Raw genomic sequence first — 12,090 nt, forward strand, 5'->3', positions numbered from 1 at the left:
ATATATATATATATATATATATATATATATATATATATAGTTATTATATATTTTTAAAGCTCCGTCGTACTTTGAGAGCTTCATTAAAATCTGTTCAATGGTCCATAAAATATTTTGCTAACAAACAGCCAAATGAATAGACGCAGGCGGTTACATGATTGTAACATATTTTTTTCTTTTTCTTTCCCCCTTCTTCTTTCAGCTGCTCCCTTCTTCAGGGGTCGCCACAATGAACTAAGTCGCGTGAAGACTTGTCAATTATTTTTACACCGAACGTCCTTCCCTGTCACAACCACAGACCACTGAGCTACCACAGTCCTCTGTGTGGAGCAGAGAGCTGCTACCTAGGGCATTCGGGGAGCAGATGGTGGATGTTAAGGGCCCAGTGTGGGGCAAATGAGGGTGGAGACAGGTGTGAGTGCTTCACTAATCCCACCCACATTTTGATGTTGTCGGTACCGGGAGTTAAACCAGTGATCTTCCGTTCACAGGCCCACCTTCTCTAACCTATGCTTCACCACTCCCACAATGATTGTAACTTACATAAAGTTTGATATTATGTATTCTTGTCTGATTTAGGCTTCATGATCCTCATCTGCTCAGAGTGTGTGTGTGTGTAATATTTTATTGCTAAGTTAAGTGATGTGTTCACTGAGAAATATATGATGTATAAATAAAGGTCCAGGATAAGAATTACTTGAAGTGTGAGAATCTAACTCCAAACTTTGACCGCCAACAAACTAAATGTTTTAATTGTCAGAACATGTAGCATTTACCCACTTTGTCTCAGGGAATCTAAAATGAACTTCTGTAGCGCTCTTCTACGTGCGTTTCATAAGTTCTGGATTTTAGCCTCGACTTTGGTGCAATTTTTCTGACTCTCTAAAAGTTTTAATGCTTCCTACATTAAATATTGTGTCAAATAAACTCGGATTCTTTGTGATTTTACTTTTTTTTTTTTTTTACCCATTCGGTTTCTAAAAACCTAAAAAATTGTTATGTATATTCTGTTTCTCTTTATATTTTAGTGTCCAAACCTTTTCTCATAACGGCTCATTAAAACCGCTCAAAGCCACAGCACAGCACTCGACTCTAATGACTTGACCACAAAATAATAATATGGCAAAGAAATCAGTGGGTAAAAGAAAAGCCAAATGGGAGTCGCAGATTTTAAAAAAAATGCACCTAAACAAAAATTTAGACCGCAGGAGACCCTTTTCACACAAATGCTGCACTAAACAGGCACAAAAAAGAGGCCCATCAACTTCTAGCCCATAACTTAAACCAGGACAGAGACGTGGGACAAAGGCTCATCAGTCCTGCTCTGAATGGGCGGTGTGAGAAAGGAGCTATAAACTACGAGTGCTCAGCACTACTCGACACGTTTGGCTCTAACACACAGTCTAGACTACAATCTGTTGCCTCCTGCTTTTTACCGATGACGAGGAAATCAGCAAAAACCACGGCCAGCAGTCCACCAATCAGAACAGCTGAAGGAAAGACAGAGAGCCCGTCAGTTCTGCTCCCCCCACAACAACTCTTTGGGCTGAGAAGAAGGGCGCACTTGAAAAGAAATTGGATTTGCCCGAAAGGGAGAAGGGTGAGAAAAAGAGGAGGGGGAAAGCTGGAGTTGGGGAGATTGGTTGTTCTCAACGGGTCGGACGGGGCTAAGCAGCTCGGTAATCAACCAGGACTATGAACGAAGGGTAAGACCCCCTGAGGAAACGAAAACAGGAGGCAACAAGGGGGCAAAGTTCTGTTCGGTCTAAAGCCGAGTGGTTCAGAATGACAGGAAGGTGAGTTCAGAAACAAAAGCCAGACACAAACTTTCCCTCACCTATCAAGACCTCTTTTCTCTCCAGGATGTTTTTCTGCGGCAGCTGGGCGGCAGAGCTGCCTCCGTCCACCGTGTTGCCGATCAAATCGGGGTCCATCGGCACCACGCCCAGGCCGTTGCGCCGATCTTCAGGGATCTCGAAATCTCCGCTCGGTCCCACAGGACCCACTTCGTTGGCAGCTTCCTGGAAGGGGAGAAGGAAAAGTGAGACTTGAGTGGCGCAGTTGAATTCGTTCCGCAGAGCTGCGCGCGCCAGAGTTTTTCCACGGCATACGTTTGGCTTTCGAACAATGAGCCTCTGTACGTTGAGACCGGTGGAGAAGTGGCTTAACGTCACACAAATATACACACTTCATAAAATCTGGCAGCTTGATTACAATGTGGGAAAACAGTCAAGTTGAAACGCATCGCGCTCGAATGGAGCACAGATGCAAATAAACAGGAAGGCGCCAACCAGAGGAACAACCGGGGTCGGCAAATAAACAAACCGTCAGCATCAAAATGACAACCAGGAGGAAAAAGTTGCTCAGAATCATCTAAGGTGGTGCAGAATTAATAAAAGCTGCTTTCACTTAATGACTTGTTCTCCAATGTTGACTGTTCGTGTCTTATTTAGGGAGAGATCCACTACGACAGATCGGTAAGGACAAGATTTAAAGGTTGCCATTATCCTCCTCATCATCGTCAAACCCACTGAAGTGATCGCATGAACAGATACTGGCTGCACCGAAAACCTGATACACATCATTCATCTTGGACACTCGTAAATGAGCCTCACGTTCATTTATCACCATAATCGTGAGCGCTGAACTTTGTTTCCTCAGTCCCACACGAACATGGTGCTTCTGTAGGGATTCCTGAAAGCAGCAAATGTGTGGAAACACTAACTATACCTGGTTCGTTACACGCGGTAGAAAAAGGTTCAGAACAATGTAGAAGTTCTCTGGTTGTCAAAACACACTAATATATCTGTTATTTGTTGATAATTTAATAAGAGACCTTCTTGTTTTGAATTAATATAGGTAAATTGCCTTATACAGGGAAGTATAAGAATGTCGACTATTGTTCTTCAGTTGATTGTAAAAATAAATAAAGACATTTGTCTGTTTTCAGTCCATTTCCTTCCTGTTGAGTTATTTTTTTAAATGATTGATACTATCAATGAGCAGAAACGCAAAAAGTGGCATCTAACTGACGCTAATTGGCAAAATTAATCAGCGATTGTACATTTAGGAAGGATTCTGTGCCTTAGGTTGATCGTCGAGCTTCTCAAATAAAATAAACTTTTTAATTAAGGGTTTAAGTAACAAATGTGCTTGATTAGATTTATGATGACAAACAATTTAAGTTGATAAAACCCATAAAAAAATAGATCTTTTAAAGTTTGGTACAGAACATGAGGCTCTTTAAGCCAAATGGCGGATACAATCACACCTGTTCCAAGTCCAAGTGTTAATTTAATTTAAAAAAGCTTGTACCATTTAAATAAAGTAGACATTTTTGTTGCCTTTGAGATCTAGTTTTCATTTTATTCCTGACACTGTTCCCCATTGACCTAGAGAGCTGGACGCTGTCGAGGATTTACTGATCAGTGTCTGAAAAAATATACGGGGACGGCTTCACGTGTCTGTAGAGATGCCCTGAAGATCCACCTTCTGCAGTGGAATACACACGTGAACTCAGCGTGGATTGTTATTTTGTTTGATCTGTGAATGGAGGTGAATAAACTTGGAGTCTTTGAGTTGACTCGGTTGAAAACACAACGCTGAAGAAAAAACATCTAATTAACTAACTTTATTTTTATTTTTTGTGGTTCCATGATCATTCTCTGCGCCTTTCCTCCTGCTTTTGAACCACTCCGAAATAACTTGTTAAACTGGTCAACTTTCCACACCAGTGGTAAATAAAACGGCGCTCTACGCCGACATGAATGGTTTGGAGTCCCACCTGCGTCGTTGAGGGCGCCTGTGGGCGTGTCGTTCTCGTCGTCGGCACCGCCCGAGTGCCTGTCGTCATGGTAACCCTGGGCCTAAAGGGGACCCTGGTTTTGATCCTGCTGGCTGCTGTGGTGGTGGGTGCGGCTGTTGTGGGTTCGGGTGTGGTCTCTGCTGTGGTGGGCGTGTCTTCTTCTGTGGTGGTCTCCACATCAAATTCAGGGTAAAACATGGTGGAGTCAGGTGACAGGTACACGTCCTCCTCTTCCTCTGTGGGACTCAGGTCGTCTGAACCAGCAGCGAGTCCTGTACTCTCCGCTGTACTGGTAGCCGGGTTGGTGGTCACCACAGGGAAGACGGCAGGCGACCGCGGGGCAGAGGTGGTCTGAGCAGCCCAGAGCCGCTCCAGCTCTTGCCGCCTCTTCAGCTCTTTCTCCCGTTCTCTCTCTTGCTCCTTCTTCTGCTTCTCTTCTCGTTCCCTCTCCTGCTCTCGCTCCAGCTCTCGGACCCTCTCCCGCTCCCTCTTCCTCTGTTCCTCCATTTCCCTCTGTCTCTTTATCTCCTCCTCCAGCTCCCGTTGCCTCTGTTCCAACTCCTTCTCGAAGAAGGCGCCGCTCTCTCCGTCGGCCTCGGTGGGCAGCAGGGTGATGGTGGCGTCCTCAGGGCTCGGGCTGGGCTCGGCTGCAGGTGGGGCGGAAGGGGCGGGGCTTGTTGCCTGCGTGGTCGAAAGGAGGAAGGTCTCTTCTGTGGTGAAAGACACGCCCACCGACGTCGGCCTAATACCAATGTCAGGAACTGGAAGAAGTGAGAGGGAAATGATCAACCAGTCAGTTAGATATTAAAAAACAACATTACAGTCAGTCATGAAATTAACATAAATTACAAGGTGATGCAGGTGAGGAATGGAAACTGTTTCAGGTACTTTTTAGAAGCCGTGCTTTAAAAACACAGGAAGGCAAAACGAAATCCTGTGGTTTTGTGCCTAAAAAGTCTGCAAAGTTACAAAGGCCATATTTAATGAAATCGAAAAATCTCTCCTGAGCACCACGACCTCTAAAGTTGTTGTTTTCAGATTTTTTTGCAGTAATTTAAATGGTTACAGCGAAGAACTGACCAAAACAAAAAGTAAACGCTGAGATAATGGCAATATTTTAAAAGGCTTTCCTTCATTTTGTCCTTCAGTTTACACAAAGCCAAGTTTTTTTTTTTCCGTGGCAAAAACAGATGGTCATCGTGACTGATCTGAGTGGATAAACCTAAAAAATGTTGGCTTCGTAAATTTGTCTGGTCAGGGGGAAGGAATGGGGGTCTAAGCTCGAGAAAATCCTGTTTGGAGAATGTTTAACAGACAAAGACAAATGTTCAGATTAATGGGTTAAACGAGACTATTACATTAGCTGATCTGTAAAATAATAATCTTATTAAAGTTTTCTTACATTTCTTACAATTTAATATTTTTATCTGATAAAGATGCTCCAAAAATAAACTTTACTTAACATTTTCAGCTTTATTGGATAAATTGATATAAGCAATTTTTTTTTCTCCCTTTGTAAAACACATCACAGCCAAGCAGTTATTAATAAAACCACTTAAAGAATATTCTGTATGTTCGTGATCAGAACTTTGAATCAGTCTGGAGAACTCAACAGGAGTGTTTTCACTAAAATTATAATCATTTAAGAAGCACGATCCTCAACAAACCATTCGTTATCTCTCCTCGTTGCTGGCAAATAGATCTAAGAGTCTCCCTTTAGTAATTTAAACCATTTTACCCCAAAACATTCTGTGGTTGCTCATTTACCGTATTTTCCGGACTATAAGTCGCACTTTTTTTTCATAGTTTGGCCAGTCCTGCAACTTATATAAGTTTTTTTTTTCCTATTCATGATGCAATTTTTGACTGACGCGTTAAATGTTCATTCATACTGGCATGAACCAAAGAGTAAACTTTACCATTTGCAGCTGCGAGAGGGCCTTCTAGGCTTTTAACAACTATATGTTGTTCCTCTAACGCAGTCCTTCTCAAATAGTGGGGCGCCGGCAATGTCAGGTGGGGGTGCATGTGGCACCGGGGAACATGCTTTTTTAGTCACATGAAGTACTTTTTTTTTTCCACCATTCTCATTTTGTTGCATGCATTCCAGCAGCTGTTTGCTCATATCTCTCAGACTTACTAATAATAAAGTTATGAACAAATAACTGTCTTGTTGTTTTGGGAGCCATGCTTGAACCATGTCGCTTTCCTCTGCAGCTGAGACGATAAATAAACTCCGACACCTCCGTTGCATGTGTTTTATGTCCATGCGCTCTGGACGTCGCTCACAGCACGCATGCAACAAAGAGTAAACTCAAAGCGAGAGCGACATCTGCCCCCTCTTTCGCGTTTACAACATTTTTTCGTTTTATCGATGCATGTGCTCATTGATCCTGACTTCCTCATTTTTGATTAAAAAATAATAATTAGCACAAATTGTTTTATTCATTATTGTTTTTTAGGTCAAAGTGTTTTATATAACACTCCTGAGTTAAAATGTTGCTGATCAATTTGAATTTATTATTATTTATTGATTATATTTTATTTTTCAGTATCAAATGGTCCAAAATGTTTACAGTTTAAATAAGGATTTAAGTTGTTTTTTTTCAGGCAAATTGATGCACTTTCAGTTGTTTCTGTCTGAATAAAACACAATGTTAACAACGTTATTCTTTGTTGTAAGTTGATCTATATTATTATTTTATTATTTAATGGTAATAAGGACACAATGTTATGCAAATGTATTTATAACAATTTTATAGACAAATGATACTATTTACAGTTGCGGTGGGGAGTTGGGGGGGGAGAAATGTTTAGTCTTCCTGGGGGAGTGTAACAGAAAATAATTGAGAAGCATTGGTCTAACACAACCTCCCCCCAAACATTCACTAGAGACAACAGAGAAAAACTTAACACAAGTAAAATGCCCCCAAAAGTGTTGTGGAACGAGACCGGTGAATTTACCGGTAACTTGCTTGTCAGACTTGTTGAGTTAATTAAGCCTGTTCAGGATCCCAGTGTTGTGTTCTGTTGTGTTCCCAGTTCTGTGTGTTGTTATTTCAGGGTAAATGTCTGTTCTTGCACTTTGTGAAATACACTTCTAAATAAATGTGACTTATACTCCGGAGCGACTTATAGTCTGAAAAATATGATGATTGTCATTACAGTACGGCAGCGTCGTGGCGCAACTGGTAGAGCTGCTGCCTCTCAGCGAGCAGGTCCCTGGTTCAAATCCTGGTCCGGGGGCCTTTCTGCATGGAGTTTGCTTGTTCTCTCCGTGCATGCGTGGGTTTTCTCCAAATACTCCGGTTTCCTCCCACAGACCAAAAACATGCACGTTAGTCTGATTGGTAACTCTAAATTGTCCCTAGGTGAGTGAGAGAGTGAATGTTTGTTTGTCTCTGTGTGTCCCTGTGATGGACTGGAGACCTGTCCAGGGTGTACCCCGCCTTTCGCACAGTGATTACTGGACATGGGCACCGGCGACCCCTGTGACCCAAAATGGAAGAAGCGGTAAAAGATAATGGATGGATGTCATTACAGTAGATCCATGGCTGAATTTGTCTTGTCACATTACTTAGACCTAAACGATGACTTAGCATAGAAATCACAGCAAAAACTGAAATGTAATCTATATTTTTTGGCTGTCTTACAACAAGGAGTGTACAAACTGTAAATTGAAGCAGACATAGTAAATTTTGAGTTAAGTTGTCAGAGTAAATCTTTTACAAATAACTACAGGAAGCTGGTTGCTCATTCTTAGTTGTTTGTGTGGTGACTTTTGGTCTCAGGGTCTTTACTACTTGTGGTGCATGACTGTTTATGCATGAAGTCCATTTCAAGAGAAAGGAGGAGATGAACTCTCTGAGTGTCATAATAACGTTACCCCGCCTTTCATTCTGCTACAGCTGAGAAGCTACTTGGGCTGAAAGAGAAGCAAATTGAATTTGCAGATACAAAGACATGAAGAGCAGGCGAGGCTATGGGAATATGGACTCCTGCGACGCGGCTTATGTTTAACGCAACAGACGCCGCAAAATGCCTCTGCCGAAGCAGCGGTGCTGCACGTTAAACACAAGTCTGTTAAAAATTTGAAGCTATTCTTTGGAAACGTTCGATTCGACATCACGGTTTCAGATGGAGCAATTTGCCCGGCTGCTGTTTTAACCACGGGGGGTGCCTCTGCTGCGCTCTCCTGCTCTGAATCCTAATTTATTTTGTGCAGCCCGCAACGGGTCGAGCCTGATGAGAACGAGCTGTGGACGAGCTTTTAAGTGCCAGATCATAAAATCAGACCGAGCTACACCGATGTGACTCACGTTAAGTAGGTAATTCCTAGACACGCAAACTCCCGAGGAAGACATGCGCTGGCATAGTTGGACACAACTGCTTGTGCGATCGTCTAATCTGTGTGGACTGTAATCTGATTAGAGAAAAGAAGATCTCAAGGAATCGAGCCAGGGTTAGTGTCTGTTTGCGAGGGTGTCTAAGGTGTTTTCGGCTGATGAGCCAAACGGCAGCTTGATGCGGCGTGTGCGGTTGTATGTGCGTGGCCTCAAATGTATCCGCCGCACCTCAAAAGATAGGCAGCCGAGGGAGGCGGGGCGGAGGCTTTAGGGTCAGCAGATTGAAACCAAGCAGCTGTCGGGTTTGAAAGAGCCGGGGCGTGAGTGCGTAACCACCCACACACACACAATACAAAAACTACACACACTCACCACCAGAGCCGGAGCCTGAGTAGAGGTCCTCATCGTCGTAAAAGTCATCCCTCGCCGAGCCTTCGTCATCGATATACGGGGACCGCATCAGTTCCTGTTGGAGAGACAGTGGGAGGAGGTGCAAATGACAAAAATTAGAGTTATTCCTCGTGAACGGCTGAGCTGTTCATCACTTTATTCAAAGGAGAAACCACTTCGGCAGATTACATCCACACACACACACAGCTGTCTGAGAGGAGGCGCAGGCTGCGTTATGCTGGACAGGCTAACATCTGTCAGTCTGTGACTCTCTGGAGGAGCATAGTTAATGAGTTGATCTAAAGCTGGGATTCTGGCAGAGAAACATCAAAGCTTTGAGGGGGAGAGAGACGGGGTTAGCTGGTCTCTGTGAGTCGAATGGAAGTGATGCTCAGACTGCAAAGCACCCAAGGACGGCACGGCAATTAACTTGTGAACTTGAGAGGGTTTTTCCTCCCTCCGTCTGAGACTAAAGAGAAGTATTAATTTTTTATATTTTTGTTTTTTTTTCTTTTTGTATGTAGACTTTAAAGTCACAAAACATTTTATTTTTCCTCACTTAACTTTGATTTGATGGAGGTTTTCTTGGCCCAAAAAGATTAAGTTTTAAAAGAACCAGAGTTCATAAAGCAGCAGATTTTGGTAATACCTAGGCAGTTATTGTGCATTACAGATTTTTTGATATAAGGTTTAAATATAAATACATGTTTTTGCATTACATGGTTATTTACATAAATTACTTCAAGTGTTTGTAAAAGCAAACAGCAGCAGTTACCAAAATTATTTAATAAAAAGCCATTTTCTGCTGCTCATCAGTCAGGATATTGAAGCAACAGGTTTTAGAAGAGAAACCCAGACTTCCCACTCCAGCCACTCCTGGGGGGTCCCAAGGTGTTCCCAGGCCAGACCCCTACAGGAGTTCTGGGTCTGCCCTGGAGTCAGGTTCACAGTGGAATGTGCCTGGAAACCAGTGAAAGGAAGCGACCAGGAGGTATCAGGTGTTCAAACCACCTCAGCCTTTTAAAGCAGAGGAGCAGCAGCTGATGGAGCTCATGAAGGAAGCTCATTTCAGCTGCTTATATTTGAGGTCTGTTGGTCATGATCCATACCTCATGACCAAAGGTGGGGGTTGGAACAGAGACGGACCAGCAATTTGAGATTTTTGCCTTTCAGCTAGGCTTCATCATCACAACAGACCAATGCAACACCCTCATTACTGCAGAAAAGGCCCTGAAATCCACTTCCTGCTCCATCCTATCATCGCTCCTGATCAAGGCTACTTAAACACTTCCGCTTCAAGCAGAGACTTGCCCTGGAGGGAGCAGTCCCTCGTTTTCTGGTTGAGAACCGTGGCCTCAGACCTCAGATGCCAACAGAGCCACATCATTTGCAAAAAGCAGAGACAAGTCCCAAACCAAGCCACCCTCCTCTATTTGACTACAACTTGAGACAATGTCCATGCACACCACAAACAGGAGCAAACACAACCTGCACCTCAAGGATAAAGGACACTCTCTTGAGGACCAAAATGTTCACATTTTGGACCGAGAAGACGGACGGTTTGAGAGCGGGATGAAAGAAACCATCTATGTAAAAAGAGAAAAAACAACTTTAAACAGAGAAGGTCTCAGATTTCAACTTTCAAGAACCTATAATGGAGCATTAGGCCTGATACTCAGTCATTTCCACTCTTATCAGGATTTTCATTCATGTAACCACAGTGGCTGTGACTCAGACTAACAATGACCCTAATGAACTCCTATTGTGAGGGTGTCGGTGCAATCTGCATACAGAACACCTCAGCTCTATAACAAAACTCCACACTGTCTTTCTTTGAGCTGAGAAAGCCCCTCGGATGAGAAGCGAAACGTTTTCAGCTACAAAATAAAAGTCCAGTTGTTTTTGTCTCGAACTTTTTTGATTTTACCAAGTCCTGGACGACTGAGAAGCTTCACCAACCTGCACTGGGAGGGAGCTCAGCTTTGTGCCGAGGATGCAGACAAAGCTCTCGCGTTGGCCATTGGTGACCAGATCCACCTTATGTCACGCCTTAATAAAACATGAAACTCTTGTCTGAAACAGTATGGAGCTAAATTAAAATCTAATAAAAACGCAGCAGTTGTTTCTGCTACAAATATCCATTAAAAACAGGGACAAGCAAATCCAAGAGGCTGGAACATGTCGGGCTTATTTCCTCCCTAAATAGTTAATCAATCAGTTAATCAAGCAGCTAATTCAACAAGAGGAGGGTCCTCGACTGTCCTCACAGCGCCGAGGTGCCACCAACTGAGCTGCGTTTGTTCAGGACTCATCAAAGTGTTTGAGCAGCTATAATTGTGCTCTGATGAGGGGGAGATGAAATGTTAGGTAATTAACATGATGCTGATGGTGAATCCTGGTGGGAGTAGGAGTGCCTGCACCAAAAATTCATGGCAATCCACCGAAAAGTTGATGAGATGGAGATGACTGTACGCAGAATCACAGAGGGAGAGAGGAATTTAGTTTCCTGGAGACCGCTGACGCAGTTTGACACAACTCAGTGATTTTTTAATGGGCTAAACCTTATATTTGAGAAGCCACATAATGTCTTTACTTCATAAATAACTCTGATTGATGAGGAGGGGGTCAGTCTGCCCATAACCGTCTCTCACAGATCATTTCCCTGTATCCTCTCCCATCTTCACCGCTCCACCTTAATCCTGGTGCATTCGCTGCAGGCCTGCGAGGGGAAAACATCCGCCTGCCGAGCTCTGCGGGGGTCGGTCAGGGGGTAATGGTGGCTCGCTTTTAGGAGGGGCGGTGTTCAATCTCTGAAGTGAATGACCTCGGCTTTTCAGCCCGATCCCTCCTCCTCTCCTCATTCATCCCTCTGTTTTTCTCATGACCTCAATCCCAGATCGCTGCGATATTTAACACTCCCTTCAGCGCTCCGAGGCTTTTCTCGTCTCGTGGGGTCAACTGATCCTGCCGTGCACTTTGTCACACCGTGTGAGACAGCGCAAAGAGAAATGTCAAACCCCAGGACAAAAAAGATGAGTCAAAGCAGCTATTTATTATTTTCACATTAATTAAACTATAAAAAAATGAATATCTCATCTTCTATTTTTCCACCTTTTTAAGTCAAGTTCTGTGGAAAAGTTGTGAACAAAGTATCTTACCTGTTGTAGATCTAAAAATGACAATGATCCACGTTGGTCTTGGCTCAGACTAGCCGTTAGCTCATCAATCTAGTCAGTTCTCCAAAACTGAGGTCAATCAAAGAACTATCCACAATAAGTAAGACCTTAATTACTCATATCCTTTCCACAGAACCCCTTATCTTCTTTTTGAATAGATTTACTTACAAATACACCTCAATTTAGCTACTTTAAAATACAGTAGTCCCTCGTTTATTGAGGGGGATCCGTACCCTGAAGCCCTGCGATAAGTGAAAAACCACAAAGTAGGGAAAGTAGTACAAGTAGTAAGTAGCAGTTTATTATAGTAAGTATACACACTGTATGGATCCCCCTCAATAAACGAGGGACTACTGTATTTTAAAGTAGCTAA

The 12,090-nt window shown here is 43.2% G+C and overlaps 1 protein-coding gene across 1 annotated transcript in view; it reads right to left on the reverse strand.

Annotated features, from left to right (window-relative positions):
* The window catches only part of sdc3 (syndecan 3), a 47,809-nt gene that overhangs the window by 4,128 nt on the left and 31,591 nt on the right, over positions 1-12,090 (reverse strand). The window contains exons 2-4 of the mRNA XM_037693539.1: positions 8,524-8,617; positions 3,785-4,566; positions 1,838-2,021 (exon numbers count right to left, since the gene is read on the reverse strand). Coding sequence (XP_037549467.1) covers positions 1,838-2,021; positions 3,785-4,566; positions 8,524-8,617 — 1,060 coding nt within the window. The remainder of the gene's footprint in view (positions 1-1,837; positions 2,022-3,784; positions 4,567-8,523; positions 8,618-12,090) is intronic.

Source organism: Nematolebias whitei, chromosome 19 (assembly GCF_014905685.2).
Source record: "Nematolebias whitei isolate Nwh7 chromosome 19, NemWhi1, whole genome shotgun sequence".
Lineage (NCBI taxonomy): Eukaryota > Metazoa > Chordata > Actinopteri > Cyprinodontiformes > Rivulidae > Nematolebias > Nematolebias whitei.